General features: G+C 37.4%; 1 protein-coding gene and 1 long non-coding RNA gene across 2 annotated transcripts in view; one reads left to right on the top strand and one right to left on the bottom strand.

The window, feature by feature from the left end:
- LOC129144768 (uncharacterized) overlaps positions 1–23,367 on the top strand; it is a 56,025-nt gene continuing 32,658 nt past the window's right edge. Inside the window, exons 1-2 of the long non-coding RNA XR_008549332.1 lie at positions 1–99; positions 495–668. This is a non-coding gene — a long non-coding RNA (uncharacterized LOC129144768). The remainder of the gene's footprint in view (positions 100–494; positions 669–23,367) is intronic.
- CUNH15orf61 (chromosome unknown C15orf61 homolog) lies at positions 9,274–14,730 on the bottom strand. The gene is made up of 2 exons (XM_037502786.2): positions 14,385–14,730; positions 9,274–10,256 (listed from the first exon to the last, which is right to left on the bottom strand). The coding sequence occupies exons 1-2, from the start codon at positions 14,728–14,730 to the stop codon at positions 10,129–10,131; spliced, it is 474 nt and encodes a 157-aa protein (XP_037358683.1). The 3' UTR covers positions 9,274–10,128.

Raw genomic sequence — 23,367 nt, 5'->3', positions numbered from 1 at the left:
ACTCTGATATGATGCAACAAGAATGCACTTAACCTCTGTGGTCCTCTTCCCAAAACTATAAACATGAGAAAAGACAAACCCAAACTGAGTTTCTACAAGGTACTCCTCAAAAGTGTTAAGGTCGTAAAAAAAAAAAAAAAGGACTGTCACACACCCAAGTAGACTAAGGAGACAGAATGACTAAATGTAATGTGGGAATCCTGGAACAGAAAAAGGACAGTAATGAAAAATAGGGGAAATTTGAATAAAGTCTGGGTTTAGTTAGTAATATACAAACTCTTAAATTTTGATATATGTATAATTATGTAAAATGCTAAGAGTGGGGAATCTGGGTGAAAGTACTATCTCTACTATCTTTGTAACTTTTCTGTTAATCTAAATTTATTCCAAAATAAAAGGACTTTTTTGAAAAAGCAAGTTGTGTTTTTCCACACCAGCAATATGTCATAAGCATTTTTCTCATGTTGCTTACTTTCCATTCATTTTTTTAAAAGGCTTTGAAGAGGTATGAACTGAAATGATCAGGGACCAAGCACTGCAAGTGACAGCAAAGTCTGCTCTCTTCTGTTTTGGAGGGAATGGGAAAGAATCGTGGGAACAATAGTGGCACTCATGCAGAAGCAGAGATGAGAGTTGAACGGGTTTTCGTGAAGCACAAACTATGCCAGGTACTGTGGACGTTAGATGTTCTAGAATGAATGAATTCATTAATTTCAAATGCCATTCAATTTAATTTCTACATAATACATTTCCCTTTAGGAAGAGTGGTCTCGTGTACCTACAAATTACTTAAACTTTATACTTTTCCTCTTCTCATGGTTTAAACATATCTATATTACTTTCTTCACATTAACAAAACAGATCTCACTTTACTGCTTGCAAAGTATTTCAGCATCCTTTATCTGACTGAATTACCTTGTGCATCTTAGAACAGTATGGACTGTATGGACAGCTTACAGGGGATTGGAATAACACTCACTATATGTGATCTTGGACAAGACCTCTTGGTTTCCACAGCTTAAAAATAGGCCTAACTCATAGGGTATTATGAGATGATTAGGTAAGTGTGTTATGTGTGAAGTGCTTAGTCTAGGCCTTGGCACAAATAAATGGTGTATTATATGTATTCTTTACTGTCTACATGAAGACTTAGAAAGTTCTAATTTTTCTCAATTATTCAACCAGCAATGCTAATTCAAGAACTTAAACCATTTTTGTCTTTAAAACAAGGCTCTTTGTATTACACACGGTAGCATGGCAATAAATACCAAATAAATAGAACAATTGGGAATCAGACAGAAAAATGCAAGAAGAAGAATAAAATTTCAGAATTCACGGACACTGACAAAATCACTAATAATCCTCTGCCCAATTCAAGACTTCTTTCCACATCTACCTAAGGAATTGACACACAGCCTCTGAATGTCATCAGCAAGACTCAACTGCCTCATGTGGTAATCACATTCCATTTTTTTTGCCAACTCAGTTAAAAGTTTCCTCTTGTCTCCTGGTTACTAACACATTGTTTCTAGTTTTGTTTAAAAAGAGTAACTCTGATTCTAGTACTTTCTGCAATCAACTACTCTTACCACTGAGCTACATACGCAGTCTTGATTCTAGTACTTTCTGTTTAATATTTCACTTTATTTACGTTGGTGAATCATTCTGTTTGACGTTAAAATAGCAAAATTCCTGTCTAAGGAAATAGATGACACCTCAAAAGAATATGCAATGCCTCAAAAGAAAAATGCAATAAGATCCCAGTTTTATTCTTCAGAATACATAGATCAGTATAAGTTAATTACCTCTGAGATAATATTTCAAAACGTGTTGTTCTTCTGATAAAGAATCCTCATGATCTGCAGAATGTATGCATTTCTTAAAGTTTTTAAGGCAAAGGCAAATCTTCCTTTGAATTTTGAATAATCACGTATTCACTTGACAAAGAACCATCTTATATGACAAATACTGGAAACACAAATATTGGCTAGCACATAGTTCTCGTCCAGCTGTGTACAGAAGCCATTTTTTTTAGTATGGCTTAAATGGACCCAGTGTATAGATGCAGAAGTACTTTATTTTGTTGGCAGGTAAAATTGCTGAAATTTGCCTTTAACATAGTTAATTAAAAGTATCTTTTGGGTGAATGAATGCCTGTGATTTTTAAATGTAGCCTAGTGATACAATTCAGAATTTTATTCAAAGTTTCAAATTGTTGTTCCCTTCATTTTATAGATTTGGAAATTTAAAAGCATAAGAAATTAAAATTTTGGCTTTTGTCTCATAAAATTTTGGCTTTCATGTCATCTCTTAATACCATGTGTAAAGAAAGTTTACAAGATAGTGTCTTACCTCATGAATTATTTTCATTCAATACCTCATCATACACATTTTGAGAATAAAAATGTCCATCTTCATTTAGTGGAGTTTTAAATTTATATTTATTAGAGTATTGATTTTTATTTTGTATATTTTTATTCTTCCTTTAGGGGGCGAGTAGACAACTTTTAAGGTCCAACTTTAAATTATGCACTTGCATGAAAATAGAGTAAAATGAATCACTTTACAGTTAATAAATTCAGTATTTTGTTTGCAGACCAATTGTTAAAAATTACTGATATATTCTAGCAGAAGCAGTAAAGGTTATGTCAAATAACTACTAAAAAAATCATATTACATAATGTTAATGATGTTACCTTAACATACCAGCTTCAGGGGCTGCATAATTGTTTCTGCCAACCCATAAATTTTTGAGTAACAACAAAATTATTGTGATTTTTCTTACTAAATAATTCATACATTACAAAGCATGTATGTAACAAGGTCCATGAATCACTAAAGCACATAATGATCATATATCTAATGACATATCTCTTTTCATAAGATGAATTCAAATAGATTTATGTATTTAGGTTAACTAAAAAATACTGAGTTTATAAGGTTCATAATTCTATCATCAACAACAAAAAAACTTCAAATCTTCTTTAAGAAGTATAGCTTCCATGATTTGCTTTTAAAAACTGAAACCTTTTGTTTATCAAAATCGTTGTGTTTAAGCTACTTTTCATGAAGTTTTATAGCTTTTAAATTGATACTATAAATATCACTGAGGATAAATTAATAATATAATGGAGTAGTACAATGTTCATAAACTGTATTTAAAATGATATAAATGCAACTAAAATAGCTATAAGCAATATTATATAAAACCTCATACTAGTTGTAGCTGATATCCTTTATCCAGCAACTAGGATCTAAAAGAGGATATTTTCATTTACTAACACTTTACATGTTTTTCTATGGTTTTACCTTAAATAATCTAAAACCAAATATATCCTTTTTTAAATGCTACTGAAAATAATCCCAAATGAGATTTCATCTAATTAAAATTAGGTTTCGTAACTAAAATTTCAAAACATTCTAAGACTGCAACATATAGAATGTTAATGTGTTTTACCTATTTTAATCTCTAAAATGTTTTAAATTTAGTTGTATTCTATAAAAATCATGCACTTATATTTTATCAGTTATGTGGAATTCTTTACTTATAAAAAATGTATTTGTGGTGGAAGGTACATAATACCAAACTTACCATGTATACCATTTTTAAGTATATAGTTCAGTGGCATTAAGTACATTAATATTACTATATAATCAATACCACCCATCTCCAGAACTCTTTCCATCTTGCAAAACTGAAACTCAGCACGCATTGGACACTAAGTATCCATTCTCCCTCTCCTGTACTAATTTTTAAACAGCTTTATTGATAATTTACATGGCATATAGTTTTCTATTTAAAATGCACAATTCAGTGATTTGATTATAGTCACAGAGCTGTACAACCATCACAATTAATTTCAGGACAGTTTCATCACCCCCAGAAAGAATCCTCATATCCATTAATAGTCATCCCCATTTTGTTCCAACTTCCCCAACTCTGGGCAATCAATCCACCACTGTCTCTAATTTGCCTATTCTGGACATTTGATATAAATAGAATCATACAATAAGTGGTCTTTTATGACTGGCTTCTTTAACTTAGCATGTTTCCAAACAATGTATCATTGTTTCATTTCTTTTTTTTTCTGGGTACTATTTTATTGTGAAAATATATTTTATTTGTCCTTTCATCAATCCATGGGCATTTGTTTCTATTTTTTGTCTAGAATGAATATTACTATGAATATTTGTATATAAATATTCATGTGAACATGAATTTGTATACAAAAACATGTGAACATGTTTTCAATTCTCTAGGGTACATATATCCCTAGGAATAGAACACTAGATCATATGGTAACTCCATGTTTAACAGTCAGAGGAGCTGCCAAACCTTTCCAAAGTAGTCAATACCATCTTACAGCCCCACTCGCAATGTATGAGGGATCTAATTTCTCCACATCGCCTGTCTTGTTATTACCTGTCTTTTTGAATATAGCTATCCTAGGGGATGTGAAGTGGTATCTCATTGTTTTAATTTTCATTTCACTAATGGTTAGTGCTGATCATCTTCTTGTGTGCATAGTAGTCATTTGTATACCTGACTTATTTGAAATGTCTGTTCAAATCTACTTAATGGGTTGTTAAGTTACAAGAGTTCTTTGTATATTCTGGCTTTAAGTTCCTTATCAGATACAGAATTTGAAAATATTTTCTCCTGTTGTATGGGTTGTTTTTTCCATTTTAATGATAGTGTCCTTTGAAGTACAAAATTTTTTTAACACTGATGAAGTGCAATTTATCTAATTTTTGTTGTTTGCCTTTACTAACTTTTATCTTACCTTTAAATAGAATTTTGTAGTAGATGCTATATGAAATCACAGTTTACATATTTAAAAGCTAACTAAACTTTTAGAAATCACTTACTAAAGACATGCGGAAAAAATGAAGCTAGAGGGCCTCCCCGGTGGGGCAGCGGTTGAGCGCTGGGTTGCGGAGCTGCCCGCAGCCTCTGCAGCGCCGGTTCGATCCCCGGCTGCTCCCCGGCCACCGGAGGAGGGTCCCACATGGCGCGCAGACCTCTCCTGCCGCCCGCTGCTCCCCTCAGCAGTGTACCTCGGTCCTTCTGCCTGCTCTGCTCCCCGCTCTGGCTCTGGTGAATTCCCTCACCCTCCCGCGCTTCTGACTGTACCCAGTGCTTGTATAAATAAATAAATCTTTAAAAAAAAAAAAAAAAAAAAAAATGAAGCTAGACCAATCTCTCACACCATACATAAAAATTAACTCAAAATGGATTTGAAGACTTGAATGTTAATACTGCAAACCATAAAACACATAGAAGAAAACATAGGCAAGCTGCTTCATGACATTTGTTGTAGTAATATCTTTGAGGGCATGATTCCAACAGCAAGGAAAACAAAAGAAAAAATAAACAAATGGGGCTACATCAAATTAAGAAACTGTAAAGCAAAAGAAACTACCATTAAAATGAAAAGACAAACTACAAAGTGAGAGAAAATATTTACACATCATATCTGACAAGGGGTTAATGTCCAAGATCTACTACGAACTTATATAACTCAACAAAAAGAAAGCAAAGAACCCAATTGAAAAAAATGGGCAGAACTAAATTGACATTTCTCTAAAGACATATGGGAGGCCAACAGGCGCATGAAGAAATGTTTAACATCACTTATCAGGGATAGGCAAGTTAAAACCACAGTGTGAAGCCACCTCACTGCCATGAAAATGACCCGTAAAAAAACAAAAACTAAAACCCAGGCACAACAAATGTGGGCAAGGGTATGGGAAAAGGGGGCCCTCATGCACCATTGGTGCGAATGTCGGTGGTCTGACGCCTGTGGATAACAGTATGGAGGTTTTTAAAATACTAAAAATAGATCTGACATATTGATCCAGCAGTTCTACTCCTTGGTATCTACCCAAGGAATGTAAAAGTACTAATTCAATGGGATATATGCAGTCTTACATTCATTGGTCATCCAGCTATTTCGCACATAACTGTTCTGTTAACTTAGCAACCTAAGTGCCCAATGACAGAGGAGTGGATTAAGAAGATGTGATATATATAAACAATGGATTACTACTTAGCTATAAAAAAAATTAGGGCAACTCTTGCCATTTGCAACAACATGGATGGAACGGGAAGTGATGATGCTCAGTGAAATAAATCAGAAGGAGGAAGACAAATACCAGATGACTTGACTCGTGTGGAATATAGAGAGACAAAACAAAGAAACTGACAAAACTGAAACAAACCCTAGATAGATGCCTGCAGAATTGAGACCACTAGGGTGGGGGGTGGGAGTGGGAACAGAGGGGAGGAGGGCCAGTGAACTATGGTAAAGGACTGTGGGTGCTCTGGGGGAGGGTGTGGTGTGTGATATGCATTTGAGGGGGTGGGAGTGGGAACAGAGGGGAGGAGGGCTAGTGAACTATGGTAAAGGACTGTGGGTGCTCTGGGGGTGGGCGTGGTGTGATATGCATTTGAGGTGTGAGTCTACTCTCCTAAATCATATAGTGTTATAAACCAGTGTAACGTTAATAAAAAATAATTTAAAAAAAATCACAAAATAACCTATTTTTATCCCAGGTGTTTTAGTATTCTCAATTAGCAGAACAGAGATCTGAGAAATAGCTGGATGGCCATGCTTGTGTCAGTGAAGACTCTTTTAGTCACATTTTCATTTAAGAAAAAAATCTCTCAATATCTGATCTCCACCTTATATTAGAGGAATACCCTGTAGATTGTGGTCACTACTAATAACACTTCTTATTGTTGGGAAAGCTCTTGTGAAACATTTGTCAAGCACATAAAATGGTATAAAAGTGAAATATAGTAATTAAGATTTGTGTTCTATTGATTGTGTAGCTAAAGTAATTTTTCATTACTAACATAAGATTTAATAAGTATAAGTAGTTAAAGATTCTGACTTGGCACTAGTCATTAGCATGTAATTGAACTAGTAAAAAAGATCAGTTAAAGCTGTGTTGATTACCACCTTATCTTTGAAAGGCAATTAAAGACCTCAATCATTGCAACAAGATTTGATTGTGCAGCCTTTATTGGACATTGATCTTTCAACAAAGTGCAGTTACATTTTCCATTAATTTACAGTAACACAGCTTAACTCTGATACCCTAGACTGTTGACCCAGGTAAGATGTAATGCTAAGTACTTGTTTAGGTTAAGATGCTCCAAACATCAGTACTATCTGAATAGTAAGTGTTGAAAAAAGTAGATACCCAATCCACTAGCTTTAGGATAAGGTTTCTGTTACCTGCATTAGCTTTTAAATGCAATGAAATCAAGAGCCTATCTTTATGTCATTCCACTCATTTAAACATCATTCATTAACAGTTAAGAGATATATCATGAAGAATTATAGCTGTTCTGTCCTTAGTTTTGAATGATTATAAATTTATAGCACAAAATAAAATTTTAAAAGAAATGCATACGGCTTTTAATAGTATCCATTTTTACTGATATCAAAACAGCAAAATTCTAGTGACCACATATGTATGATGAAAGAAACTGTAACAATTTGTACAATTTGCTATGTTAAGATTATTACCACTGAGAAACTAGGGATTTATGTATTTGCAACCTCTTTCATGCTCCCAAGTTACTGCATATTTATTATGGTGGTTCACAATTTACACAGGAACTCAGAATTCTGACTAGAAAATTCTTCAAGTACTTGGCAATTGATTTGCATAAAAATAAGAAAAGATGCCAAATTTATAGTAAAAACACTTTCATTTAAAAATGGTTTTTCCTGAATTAATTTAAAGACCAAGTTCCACTTGTCTCAACAGAAGTACAGGAAGAAAAGTTGCTTCATCACCTAAGAAAATTCCTAATACCTGGAAGGGCAGGATCCACTTGGAATCATGCTTGCTGTGCTTGCTGGCATAGTGGGTATGTGCACAAACATTCACACAAGATGCCTTCAGTGTGTTTCTTTAAGGAATAAAGTATAAAAGCTTTATACTTTATTAGTCTTTAGAGTTCCAGCGTTTATACTTTATTCCTCTTATGCCACAATGGAATACCCAACTTTAAAGAAAAGTCTTAAGCTATTATTGGTCAGTGGAGAGCACTTTTCAGACTAAAAGATTCACTACAAAATTTAATAAATCCAATGAATGATATTTTAATATGTGAACTATGCCCTCAGCCATCTTTGAGTTCATCCTTCATCATGATCAACTCTGTGAGAGCAAGAGGTCTATTGATTTTCATGTAATACAAGAAAATATTACATTTGCTTAATTGTTACACAGTGAGCACATCAGACAAGAAATCAAGGCTCTATTTAATGCTGCAAGCAGCAGAGAATTACAAAGATCAATAGGGTAGTTTGTCAAAGATGTTCTCCAAGGAGACTTACCTATCACCATATGGACAAGAAGTCACCCTGACTATAGCTATTGAAAAACAGGTAAGCAGAGTCAGCAGTACAAATTATCAGAAATCAAACAGACCAGTGTGAAAAGAAGTGCAACTCTACTGAAAAGCTGTATTTATAGTCTGGTAATTAAAACCCATTTTATCAGCCTTGTGTTGGGACCAAACCTTTACAGCAGATATTGACAAGAACAGCAGGAACGAATGAGCAGTATTTGACTTAAAACTTATGAGCTATAGTTATTTAACTCTGCCTATTACAGAGGAAATCAGTTCTAGCCTTCCTTGCAAAATGCTAATAGTCAGTTTTATTATTAATGAAGCTTAATGTAACACTATCTCCTTTGTGTAAGCCATTTATTTAACTAGTGTCAAGTATATTCTTCTGGACTAAATATATTGGCATAAGTACTTCTTTGATTAAAGTGTTATTTAGAATTGCTCTTAGACAAGTGAATACTACATATATTTGAAGAACAGTTCACTCTCTGTAGCTCATTTGAAATGACTACCTTTTAAGGAAGCTAGTTTGTCTTACTTCATTATTCTGGTGCTTTCACCTCAGTCACTTTCACTGACTTTCTCTATTGACTTACCAGAAGTAAGCAACCAAATGTTGGCTAGATTGAATTTTATAAAATATTTTGCTACAGAAATATGTAAACGTTGCAAGAGTATCACCAATACATTAACATAAGATGATATATAATGTATGTTTGTAATTATGGAAGAGATCATAAATCTTAAACACCCATTGGTTTAGAAATTAAATAGTTCTACTTAGTTCTTTCTAAATTACTCTAAATTTCTGAAATTTAACATTCGTCTGGGTATTTTGTAACTACCCCCAAGGATAAATTTTTTTAATGACTTTGCTTTCAAAAATGCAATTAACTTAATAAAATTCTAAAGCAAAACTGCCATCAGGTCTTTAAAATTTCAGCCCACTTCCCTTCTCCAATAAGTCTATGGATAGGACCATTTCAGCTAATTGCTTTTATAAACAGTTACTACATTCATTTTTCTCGGTCTTTCTGGATCTTAATTGTTCTTACAGCTTTATCAGCATGCTATTTTAACTTTTAATAAGTCTTAATTTCATTCATCTTGCCTTTTTTTTTAACATTAACCAGTTATTACATTTAAAAAACACACTATGATATTGGATTCTTAAGGCAATAAGAAGTTTCCACATTACATCAAACCTCTTATCCAGGTAAATAGCAAAAGGGTTTTAAAATATTACCATTTAAAATCCTGGCAGCTAAACAATTTAGATTTCAGATTGCAATTACAATTCTCATCAATTTTGGATTTGCCCATGATATATTTTCTCCATTAAAAAGCCTAAAAATGACTTTCTCCCCAATGTTATTTTTCCCCCTTCCTTCTTTGTGTGGATAACTGTATTTTCTCTTCAAAGAGTTCATTTAAAGTAATAACTATAGAAACTATATAATGTATATACTTTATTATAATCACTTATATCTGTAGTTTAACTTAGTTCTCAGGAAAATTTGCATTAGGCTTCATATATTTGTAGTTCCTAATGGCTAAACATAGAGTATGAAATATATGTAACAATGTATGAAAAGCTTCCTCTCTTGAGGGCAATTATTCATCTTAACGAACCAGACACTATAGAAAGAAAAGAGTATTTGCAAAAGTTTTATTTTAAAGGTTCAAAAATAAATATTGCACTGTATACACACAAGAGAAAATTCATTGACATTTATATTCTCCAGTGCACACTTTCAATACATGGCACCTTCATCTTCTTTATTTAGAAAATAAACTGTTATTGGTCCATAACTGGTATGCACAGTCTCTGTGACTCTAGCAAATAACCAGGAGCCAAGTCCATATAATAAAGTTGGAATACCTAGAAAACAAACAAATATGTTATCTATGACCACCAGTACTTATTAATCAGGCACCCATATATGTGTCTTGGTACAATCACAAAGCATAATTCAGCAATGTTAAAAAATCATAGTTATAAAAAATGTGAAAATAGGAATGAACACTAATTACCTAAGAGCTCAATTTCATCTATATTTGTGGAAATGGCAATAACTATGTGAGCCTAGAGATTTTTAAAACTATAGATAAGACTGGTATATTTAGTTCAAAGCATTTCACAAGCACTAATTCGTTACTGCCAAGAAATTATGAAGTAATTGTATATACTTCTCACAAATAAGTAAACAAAATATTCATTAATTTACTTGTGGATGCTCCTGATTACTGGCTTTGAGCTTAAATTACTAGGTAAACTTTACTGTACTTTGAGTTAGACAGTAATGCTGATGGTTTTACAAGGAACTTTTTTGTACAACTTGAAAGTGGGTCAAGTAGTTGTCTTCAAAATGTAAAGCAAAATCTAACCATAAGAAAAATTTTTGTATAACAGGTGTAAAAAAGAAACACTCCCACTAGTATTTTTACAACTAATTTGAAAACAATCTTGTTTCAACCTATTTGAAGTAGATATGTAGTAGATTCCAACATGTTTCATCTTTGGAATATTTCCATTTAATAAGATTTTTCTGTTATATTTGAGATGAGTTGCCATTGGTGATACATGAAACTAAATGCATACCATACAGAGAGGTGAATTATGCATAGGACGCTATGTTGGACACAAAACAAACTTTTGCAATGCCTGTCTTTTTTGAAGGCACTTGTTTAACATCAGTGACTACTAACATATTAAAAACATGTATAAAGCCACAGGAACATGAATCAATAACAAATATTGTATACTGTACACAAGGATTAATTTTATTGCTCCCATATGGGACCCGGACAGAAAATAACAATTTAAAAGAAGAGCGGTACACCAGGAAAATCAGGTTCTAGTTAACAGGGAAATCAATACATGCTAAGGACTAATACTGCTATTCTTATTTTTCTACAAGAGTGTAATTGCTGTTATGCCCTTTTTGAGTGTAAAAGTGCGTCGGACTTCTTTATGCTTATTCTGGCCACTGTGATGCCCAAAATTAATTAGAAGGAGCATCACTAGCTGCTTCAGGTTGGCACTTCTCTATTTTTAGGAACATACTGGGTCACAGCTTGTCACTATCACAGGGTTGCCTTCTTTGCTTTGGTAATGCCCAAAAGAATCTCTAAATGCCTGGAGGGACTCACACAAAGCCTACAAATACAAGAACCACAAAGCTATTTATGAATCATTTAACCAAAAAATTAAAAATAGGAAGGCAAGTAGGGCATAAGTATGGGAGTGGACAAGAGAACAAAACGGGCAGAAGTGAGTGGAGAAGTAGAGGGAGCAAATCAAATAAAATTAAAATAGGGTATCAACTTTGAAAGTTCAGCAAGATAAAATAGGCATTAGAAATAATTACTGATTTTGTAAATATAATGAGAGTAAATAATGCCTTTTAAAGCAAAGCTAAGGATATGTAAACTTAAGGAATGCTGGTGACATTGAAAATTTTGTTTGTTTTATAATACTTATCAGATTTCAGTAAAATACTGACACTTTTTAAAAATTAAGTATATTTTTCAGTTAAAATGGAGGTCTAATCAAAGATTACTAGTTTAAAACTACTACATTATCTGTTGCTGAGAAACAACTAGAAAATCATCATCAGTTATACTGTTTGATAAGAGGTGAAACTGTCATTTTTTTTTTTATAGTCTGTTTAATGCAGTCAGGCCAATACACTAAATGAGAAGATTTGCCAGTTACATAATTTACAATTAAAAAGATCAAAATTATCTTTATCTGTAACATAGTATTTAAAGCCTATATGATTCCATGAAAAAAATGAAGTTTTTCCAGGCAGTCTGAAACATATAACATCAAAATGAACGTAAAAGTCAGTTCTTTGCATAATAATTCATTTTGAGTCAGCTGAACAGTAGGTAAACCACTGTCAAATTAAGCACTTTAAAAAAATTAGAACTTCATAGCAAGTCTCCGATTACCCATTCATTCCAATGGTAAGTTGCTTTTCTTAAATCTCAATCTACTTCCCAGCAGGATACCCACTCTGATAAACCATCAGTAAAATGTCAGCTTCCGCTGAAGGGAAGGCAGAGGAGAAAGGGAACAAATGGGTAAAAGAGAAATCTTTTTTATTTACAAAATGAAAAAAAAATTACTAATTTGGAAGGGGAAAATAGAAATAAAATCCTAAGTAGTACTTTTATTAGAAGAGTATGTACTTGATGAACTATGGAGGCAATTGATGTACATCACAAAACTGAAAGAGCCCTGTTATAGAATTCACATTCCCTACCTTCAGACAAAAATACAAAATAAACCTTACCACGGTGAATATCCTGCTCCTTAAAAATTCACCAAAAAAAAAAAATTTCCTTAATCAGTATAAGCTAATTTGCATTACAGCATGTAGTAGTTTTCCTTTTTGTTTAACTTAAAATTCTAATTTCCATTTAGGCAGGATTTTCAGAATTTCCAAGCCCATAAAGACTACAGAATCACTCCTAAAGTCATCTTTTCCACACTGTGAACTGTTTTCTTCCTCAAGAAGTTTTACTTTTCAATGGGAAGATATTCTTTGTATCTACTTTTCTTTGGATTTCTTTATACGTGGCAAATACCCTAATTATTAGGGTATTCTTAAAGTGTTAGATTTTAAATGGTAAAGAACATTTTTAAAAAAGGTATACTGCTCAGAGTTTACTTATAACCCTCTGGTTATACTTTTCCTAACCTATTTCTCTTTACTGTTGGAAAGAATTACTTCTTATTCTAAAAATGCTAAAATAAACTTATTCTTCTTGAATCTAATCATCACTGCAGTGTTTCCAAATAATTTTCCACTGTATTTTTGAAGTCACTCAGGCTCTAACTTTGCATCAACCTCAAAACTAGTGGCCATGCCAAATAAGACATATTTTTTTTAAGAATCACATATTGCTAAATAATTCTACTGGACTGAACCCATGACAGTCCCAGTAGAGCAATGGCTCAACAATCCCATGACTGCCACATGTGCCATTATAAGCAAAAATATACAAACCATGTTTAAATTTAATGAGCTATCAAATTATATAATATTAGCACAGCTACCCAAGGGTTTAGCTTTCATTCTGGAATTTTAAAAACTGGTTGGGTAATGTGGTTTACGTCTGGATACGGAATTACTGAAATCTGGAATAATTTGGTATCAGCTAATAGGTTCAAAATATCTTGAGGCCTCTTTATTTTTCACTGGCCTATAAAAGATATACCTATATAATGTTCATGCTCCTTTTGTCATTAACTAATAGAAAAACATCCAGCAAGTGTAAATACTCTGAGAATTAGAATATTCCCATGAAATATTAAATACAAATATTTCTATATAAATATTAAAGCGGCATATCTCTTTTAGGCCTAGCACCCAAGAAGGCCAGTGTCACTGGTGAAAAACTCTAGTGCTCTTAGTAAAATAAACTTGCTAAGATTTCATGTAAAGAAAACAAAGAAACTTTAAAAAAAGTAGTTTTAGTTTTGGTAGTACGAACGCACACCCGCAAGTAAGGTTCGTGGCAACGAATCGGGACGCTTTCCAGTGGGGACGTTTCCTTATACCATCATTTTCAGGACCAGGGTAGGGTCCCCTCAGTAGGATAGAATGAATGCCTCATCCCCAGGAGTGATGCAGGGTGATCCCCACTTTTTTTTTCAGGGGCGGGAGGTGGGGGGCATTCAGTAGTAACAACCTCGCCATGACAGGCACCTGCTGGGCGGGGAGGACAAAAGCCCGGAGTCAAGGCCTGTCCTAGACCGCTGCAGTGTGCCCGGGGAATGCGGGCAACGTGCGGGGACCCGACTGCAGGCGCGCGGCGTGGCGGGCGAGCGACTGCACCTGGGCAAGCCTGCGAGGGGCCGGTGCAGGGCATCCCCCGCGCCGCCTCGGTCTCACCCTGCGCCGGGGTCCCAACTTCGAGCGAGAACGTTTGTCAACGTGCTTTGCAAACTGTGGGGCCGTCGTCGGCAGGTAGTGCTTCACGGGCCCGGGCCACTCACCGAGGTTGACGACCTTGAGCGCAGTGAAGAAACGGTCCTGCCCGGCCAGGTCCTGCCAGGGGGCCTTGGAGCAGTGGTACTTGATGAAGGGGAAGCAGCCGGTGCGCAGGACGTGGTAGTTGGCGCCCTGCACCGGCCAGTTGAAGTGCGAGAGGCCGAACTGGTCGTTGTGGACGGCGCTGTAGGGCACGCAGAAGGAGGTCCAGTGCGGCAGGCGCCGCTGCAGCAGGTGCTGCGTCAGCACCTCCGAGGCGCGGGGCTTCGGGCGGGAGGCGGCGCCCGAGGCCCAGGGTCCGCACAGCACCAGCCGGAGCGCGGCCTCGTGGGCCCTCCGCAGGGCCTCCATGGCCGGCCTCGCCCGCGTCCCCCGCCCGGCGGTCGCCGGGGTGTGAGGTTGGAGGCGCGCGCCGCCGGGGGCGGGGCCGCCGGGGCTCGCGCGCGCGTCCCCTCCCCGGGCGCGTAGTGGGGACGCCGGAGCGGCGCCGCGCGGGTGCGCGAGAGCCCCGGGGAAGGGTGGCGCATGCGCACGGAGGGCCCGCGGCTTCCCGCCGAGCGAGCCGGAGGGAGAGCCCAGCGGGCAGGCTGAGTGGCCCGCGCGGGGTGAGAGACGTGGCGAAGAGAGGTAGTTAATCATTTCGTCGTGAGACTGTAGGGGTGGAATACGGGAGGTGTTATCAGCTTGGGTAAGAGGAAAACGAAGGCTTAAAATAAATAGTTTCACCACCCCAGAACTTCCACCACCATGACAGAACTGCAACCCCTCTCGCTCCCAGGCCTGGGGCTCCGGTGTCATTCATGGTGTTGAGGACGCCCCTGAGGTCGCTGTCCTGAGAGGAGTGAGTTAGAGACCAAACCCTAGATTTGCGTGGACTGTGTAAACTCGGGCAGCGCTTTTGTGTTTAAGTCCTGGCTTGTCTTATCAAAACAAGTCCCAGGTATTTAAACGTTTATTTTTTTCATTGTATGTATTTTTTACATCATTTTTCATTTTTGCACAATGTATGCATTTTCATCTTGGTTATAGTCCCCATAAAATTCCCACCCCCCCTTGTTTTGACCCTAATCCCTCCTCCCCCCCTCCCCGTAGTGTGTCTCTGGTTTATAGTTGCTTGCTGATTTTGATTTTTCCTTTATTATAATTAGTCTTTTTCCTGGTCCCTTATTTAGGTTTTCTAAATTCCTGCTATGAGTGAGACCATCCGGTATTTTTCTTTTTCTTTCTGGCTTATTTCGCTGCGCATGATCCCTTCCAGCGCCATCCATGTTTTGCTGCAAACTTCCTGAGTTTATCTTTTTTGATTGCTGAGTAATATTCCATTGTGTCACCTCTCTCCATGCGGTGGCCACTTACTGCAAAGAGGCACCATCACCTCCTCCCTGACAGCCCCGTGAGGAGGCTTTTAGTTGTAAACCTTTAAGATCCTTGGTTCCCCACCCCCCTTACCTATTTCTTCAGGAAAACCTTTCCAAACTTTGCAACCTTTTGAGGCAATAGTTTATATGCACCTCTTTCTAAAGAAGCTTTTCTTTTTATTTGGAGTAACGGTACATAAATCAGGTGATGTGTGAGGAAAGCACTGTATGTGAGGTCATTATGTGAAAGCGCCATATAATGGTTACTTTTACTGTCGAAAACTCAAGGCAACAAGGTTAGTTGTTACATTCTCCAGGGTTTTTTTGGATCGTTCGACATATACTGAGCACCTGCTATCATGCGTTAAATCATGAGGGGTCTTGTAGTCGTGCAAATAATTTGAACTTTACCTTATTGGATTTCCTATTAGATAAGAAAAATTTTTAAGATTTTAGACGGAGCCGTGGTTAAATTTGCTCAGAAATAGTAGAAGGGAAGCTACAACAGAAATAAGTGAGGTGATTCTCTGTGATTTTCAAATTAAAATATAAAAAGTATTTTCAAACATCTGTCTCAGAATCCCAACATATAAAATAGATGGAAACTTAAATTTTTTTTTAACTAAACATAAGTTCAGTTTTTTAAAACATTAACTTTATAGGTAAATAAAAAGGCAAATAATGAGGCTGTTTTGTTGTCTTAAGGGGAGAGGGGTGGTTATTTTGTTTTTAGCTGAAAAAGGAATTTATTGGACTGATTGGGTAAAACAACCAATAGGCAGTCTGGAGAACCAAGCTCAGGAATCAGGGAGAAACCAAGGGAATCTATATGGCAAAATACAGATAAGACCAATAACAACAAGTCTGGCTAGCATGCCTTGGTTCACCCCTGACCACTGAACTTGACTCTGCTATCTTATGTTAAAAAAATTTTGAGGGCCTCCCCGGTGGCGCAGCTGTTGAGCGCTGGGTTGCGAGGCTGCCCGCGGCCTCTGCGGTGCCGGTTGGATTCCCGGCTGCTCCCCGGCCACCGGAGGAGGGTCCCACATGGCGCGCAGACCTCTCCTGCCACCCGCTGCTCCCCTCAGCAGTGCACTTCGGTCCTTCTGCCTGCTCTGCTCCCTGCTCTGGCTCTGGTGAATTCTCTCACCCTCCCGCGCTTCTGACTGTACCCAGTGCTTGTATAAACAAAAACAAACAAACACATAAATAAATAAACATGCCTCTAGAAAAAAATTAAAAAAAAAATTTTGAAGTTGTATGTTATAGACAACAGTAGCAGTTAAAGCATCCTCAAGATGGTTGATTTCTTATTCTTCTGTTTTGGTTGTATACTATGTAGAAAATATGGGTGTTTTAAATGATTCACCTTGAAATCTTGGGCATGTGCTTTAATTACAAAAATAATAGGCAGAGATTAATTCTGAGATCTACACTGACGTGATTTAACCTCATATTAACTTTTAGCAGTTTGAGGTATGTTAAAATTTGGCATTATATCTTTTTTTTTGGCAATATAAAAGTCTAATTAAAGGAATGAAATTTGAGTTAAACTTTTGTGAAACTCAGAAGTATGTCTGAGAAACCCAAAGTTCTGAAGCATATAAGTAAAAACCACTGATAAAGAGACCCAGATATTTAGGTACATTTCACTGATTTCTTTCATGAAGGCTGGGGAAATGAAGGATTTCTATTGGGAGATGCTCTCTTAGAGAAACCTCATCACCACCCAAGCTTCTTTGACTATCTCTTTTTCTAAAGAAGGAAGTTCCTCCAGAGAGAGCTGATAGATGGTGGAGTACACCCATGTACTCAAGTGTCTGAATGAAATATTACTCAAAACTAAAGATTCAGGACTAGCAAATATGACATCTACATATCTCTTCTGACTTTAAAATTATATAGTGCCACTTTCATAATTAAGATAATTTCTCAAACCCACAGCTTAGATGTTCGGTTTTCTTTTCAGTTCCAATTTTTTTTTTTATTTATGTATTTATGCATATAAGAACTGAACCACAGGCCAGAGGTGTGGGTGGTGAGAGGATTCACTAGAGACATAGTGGGGAACAGAACAGGTAGATTGACTGAAATATACTCCTGAGGGGAGCAGCAGGCAAGTCAGGAGAGGTCTGAGCACCATACAAGTCAGGAGAGGCCAAGGAGAGGTCCTTGGCCAGGGATTGAACTCGTGTTGCAGTGGCTTCATAGGTTGCTTTTTAACCCCTTGCACCACCAGGGAGGCCCTCAGTTCCAATTCTTGATGGTCAGGAAACAAAGGGGTTTAGAAGTTGGCATTCAGAAGTATAAGCAGATATTTATAAAAACTTTATATCCAGTAATTAGAAATTAAATACAATTAGTACATGAATAGTTTCCTACCAACCATGGAAATGGCATATCCCTCAGAAGAAACCCCTTAAAAATTTTAAAATTAGTCAAACAAATGTTACTGATCTCTTCCTCCACCTCCCCTATGGAGGTGGCAGTGTTCTTCCCCTCAAACCCCATGTGACACTTGAGATGATCAAACCGAGGACCCATCCAATAGCATTCAAACCAGTATGTCAAAATTAAGCATAACTGGCAGAAACCTAGAGGCATTGACAGCAGGCCATGCCAGATCTGTAGACCCAACATTGGTTATGGGAGCAAGTGAACAAGGTACATACTGCCCAGTGATTTCTGGAAGTTCCTGATCCACAATGTCTAGGAGCTGGGAGTGCTGCTGATGTACAACAAATGTTGCTGTGTTGAGATTGCTCACAATATCTCCAAGAACTACAAAGCCATAAGGGAAAGAACAGCTCACCTGGCCATCACAATCACCAATACCAGTGTCAGGCTGCACAGCAGAGAAAATAAATAGACCTTTTGTATGCACATTTACTGTGTTAATGCAACCATGAAACTCTGAAGAAAAAAAAGAATGATACTGTGTGTAGCATTTAGCATGTGCATATCATGTTGCTCATAGAAAGAAGGGATTTATCTTCTTATCTTTCTTTTAAAGGCACCTGGGCCTACAGCTAACATCATTCTCAATGGTGAAAAACTGAAAGCCTTTCCAGTTAGATCTGAAATAAAACAAGAATATCCACTCTCGCTGTTTTTCAGCATAATACTAGAAGGCCTAACTAAAGCAATTAGGCAAGAGAAAGACATAAAAGGTATCAAAATAGATGATATGATAATAGAAAGAACCCTAAAAAATCTATGGAAAAATATATAGAAGAAAGAAAGAGGCAAAACACTGCCTGACATAAATCTCAGAAACATCTTTGAGGACTCATCTCTACAAGCAAGGCAAACAAAGGAGAAGAAAAACAGCTGGGACTTTATAAAACTAAAAAGCTTCTTCATAGCAAAAGAGACAGCAACCAAAACAAAGAGACTCCCTACTGAATGGGAGAAAATATTTGCGCACCATATATCTTGGTATCAAAGATCTTCAAAGAGCTGACACAACTCAACAAAAACAAAGCATGTAACCCAATCAAAAAATGGGCAGCAGAACTAAAAATAACACTTCTCCGGGCCTCCCCGGTGGCGCAGCGGTTGAGCGCTGGGTTGCGAAGCTGCCCGCGGCCTCTGCAGCGCCAGTTCAATCCCCGGCTGCTCCCCGGCCACCAGAGGAGGGTCCCACATGGCACGCAGACCTCTCCTGCCGCCTGCTGCTCCCCTCAGCAGTGTACTTCGGTCCTTCTGCCTGCTCTGCTCCCCGCTCTGGCTCTGGTGAATTCTCTCACCCTCCCGCGCTTCTGACTGTACCCAGTGCATGTATAAACGAACAAGCAAACAAACAAATAAATAAATAAATAAAACATGCCTCTATAAAAAAAATCTTTAAAAAAAAAAAATAACACTTTTCCAAAATAGAAATGCAAATGGCCAACAGGCATATGAAAAAATGTTCAACATCACTTATTATCAGGGAAATGCAAATCAAAATCACAATGAAAGAAACCAGCTCACTCCATGGGAATGGCCCAAATTAAAATAAAATGAGAAACAACAAATGCTGGCAAGGATGTGGTAAAAAAGGAACCTTCTAACATTGCTGGTGGGAATATAAGCTGGTCCAGCTACTATGGAAAACTGTGTGGAGGTTCCTCAAAACAATAAAAATGGATCTACCATCTGATTCAGTGATTCCATGCCTAGGAATCTACCTAGAGTACACAAAAACACTAATTGGAAAGGAAATCTGCACTCTTGTGTTTATTGCACCACTATTTACAATAGCCAAGATATGAAAACAACCTAAATGCCCAAAATAGATGAATGGGTCAAGTAGATGTGGTATATATACACAGTGGAATGAAAAACTCAGCAATCAAAAGAAAGAAACTAATGACATTTGCAGCAACACGGATGGAACTGGAAGGGATTATGCTAAGTGAATTAAGTCAGAAGGAAAAAGATAAATATTGGATAGTTTCACTTACATGGGGAATATAGAGAAACCAAACAAAGGGGCAGGAAAAAGACAAAACTTACAAGCTGACCATAGACCTGGGGCATATAGCAGGGAGGGAGAAGGGGTAGAAGAGGGATCCAAACAGGTGAGAGAAGAGCACAGGGATGGTGGAGATGAATCGCGGGTGCTATGGTGGTGGGAGAAATATGGGAACTACACCTGAGGGGAGAAATCAAACCTTGTCCAAAAATGAACCCTGTAAGAAAATAAATTTAAGAAAAAAATTTAAAAAATAAAGTTACCTGGTATGTTGTAGGAGATCAAAACATCTTAAAATGAGTTTTACTAAATTGATACATATTTTTAAAAATATTTATTTATTCAAGAACTGGGGTACAGGTCAGAGGCGTGGGAGGGTGAGAGAATTCACCAGAGACAGAGCAGGGAGCAGAACAGGCAGACAGACCAAAGGCACTGCTGAGGGGAGCAGTGGGCGAGGTAGGAGAGATCTGCAGTACCATGTGGGTAGCTCCCTGGCCTGCCAAGAATCGAACCCGTGCTGCAGAGGCTGTGGACAGCTTCACAGAGCCGTGCTCAACCCGCTGCACCACTGGGGAGGCCCTGAATTGATATATTTTATATATTATAAATAAGAATTTCTGTTAATTAAAAATCACTATTAAGAGATTGAAAAGGTAATACACAGAGCAGGAGAAATATTTGCAACACACGTATCTGACAAAGCATTTGCTATCTAGAAGAATCATTAAAGGCAATCCAGGGTCTCCCCGGTGGCGCAGCAGTTGAGCGCTGGGTTGCGAAGCTGCCAGCAGCTTCTGCAGCGCCCCGTTTCGATCCCCAGCTGCTCCCCGGCCACCAGAGGAGGGTCCCACATGGCGCGCAGACCTCTCCTGCCACCCGCTGCTCCCCTCAGCAGTGTACTTCGGTCCTTCTGCCTGCTCCTGCGTTTCTGACTGTAACCAATGCTTGTATAAATAAATAAATAAATCTTTAAAAAATAAAGGCAATCCAGTAGAAAGGTGGAAAAATACTTGCATGTATGTTTCATAAAGGAGAATATCCAATGTTCAATAAATGTGAAAAGTGCTTAATTGCAATAATTTTTATCTGAGAAATGGAAATTAAAACTACAAGGCGATACCATTATACACCCAGCAGAGTGGCTAAAGTAGAGAAGGCTAATGTTGGTAGGATATAAAGCAATTAGAACTTTTATACTGTTGGCAACCACCTTGATCTTTATTTATTTTTTTTGGTAGTATATATTAGAACTGAATATACACATACTTTATGATCCAGCCATACCACTCCTAGGTATATATTTGTGTTAGCGTGCTCAGGCTGCCATAACAGAATACCACCAACTAGTGTCTGAACATAAATTTTTTTTCTCACAGTTCTAGAAACCTGGAAGTCCAAGATCAAGGTGCTTGCAAATTGTGTTCCTGATGAGAGTTCTCTTCCTGGCTTACAGAGAGCAAGCTCTGGTGTCTTATATCTTCCTCTTCTGGGAAAGATTCCAGTCCTATTCAGTTAGTGTCCCACCCTTATGACTTCATTTATTCTTTATCACCTCAAGATCGTAATTGAAGTCTTGTCATGCTGAGTATTAGGATTTCAACATAAGAATTTTGAGGGGGCACAAATGTTCAGTTCAAAGCAATAACCAACAGGAATTGTGTGCATATGTTGTTTTTTTTTTTGTTTTTTTGTTTTGTGTGTGTGTGTGCATATGTTTTTGTTTTAAAGATTTATTCATTTATGCGTACAAGAACTGAAGCACAGGCCAAAGGTATAGAGGGTGAGAGAATTCACCAGAGACAGAGTGGGGAACAGAACAGGCAGACTGACTGAAGTATACTGCTGAGGGGAGCAGCAAGGGAGTCAGGAGAGGTCTGCTGTGCCATGTGGGTAGCTTCCTGGCTGGGGATCGAACTCATGCTGCAGTGGCTGTGGACAGCTTCATAGGCTGCATCTTAACCTCCTGCCCCACCAAAACCCTGTTCATATGTTTTCTAAAAAATATGTACTAGAGGGCCTCCCTGGTGGCGCAGCGGTTGAGCACTGGGTTGCGAAGCTGCCCGCAGCCTCTGCAGCGCCGGCTCTATCCCTGGCCACTGGGCGAGGGTCCCACATGGCGCGCAGACCTCTCCTGCCACCCGCTGCTCCCCTCAGCAGTGTACTTCGTCAGTCTGCCTGCTCTGCTCTCCACTCTGGCTCTGGTGAATTCTCTCACCCTCCTGCACTTCTGACTGTACCCAGTGCTTATATAAATAAACAAACAAACAAACAAACAAACAAATAAATAAATAAATCTTTAAAAAAAAAATATGTACTAGAAAATCCATAGCAGCACTATCTCTGTAATACTCAATCTGGAAATTATTCAAATGCCTATCAGTAGACTAGATAGACAAATTTTGTCATATTCACATGATAGAAAGCCAGAAATGAGAAGGCATGATCTATAATCACATCACATCTATTAATTTCACAAACATAAGGTAAAGAGAAAGAAACCAAATGCTAAAGTGCTTACTGTAGGACTTTATTTATATAAGGTATAAAAACTGGCAAAAACTCATCCCTACTGATAGAAGGGGGATGGAAGGAAGGAGCCAGTAACTAGAAAGAGTATAAAGTGACTTACAGGGGACTGGGATTATTCTCCCTTTTAATTTTTTATCTCTATAGCTCTTATTTTTAAGACTGTTTTCAAAAGTAGTTTTAGGTTCACAGTAAAATTAAGATACAGAGATTTCCCATATACCTCCTTTCCCCATACATACACAGCCTCCCCCATTATCAGCATCCTGCACCAGAGTGATACTTTTGATAGAACCAATGATTCTATAAATTACTATCTTTCTTAATTAGGATACTAGTTAAATAGGTGCATTAAATGTGTGTAAATTATTTAAACAGACTACATGTGATAATGCACACTTCTCTCATTTCAACAAAAAAGTTTGAAAAAAAATGAGTTCTAGGGCTAGTATTATATATATTAACACTTCCTGTTATTCGTGCTACTGAGTAAGTATATACAGAGAAATGTCATGGTGGATGTGACCTAAATGTGACCTTGTACACATATAGAATTTTAGCCTTACGTTGTTTTTATAACTTCATAGAGAGATTTTGTTCTGCTTTACTCACATATTTCTAATAGTGTGATTTAAAAAAGTA

Source organism: Talpa occidentalis, unplaced genomic scaffold (genome assembly GCF_014898055.3).
Source record: "Talpa occidentalis isolate TD23 unplaced genomic scaffold, MPIMG_talOcc4v2.1 talOcc4.11, whole genome shotgun sequence".
NCBI lineage: Eukaryota > Metazoa > Chordata > Mammalia > Eulipotyphla > Talpidae > Talpa > Talpa occidentalis.
This window is presented reverse-complemented; position numbering and strand designations above follow the sequence as displayed.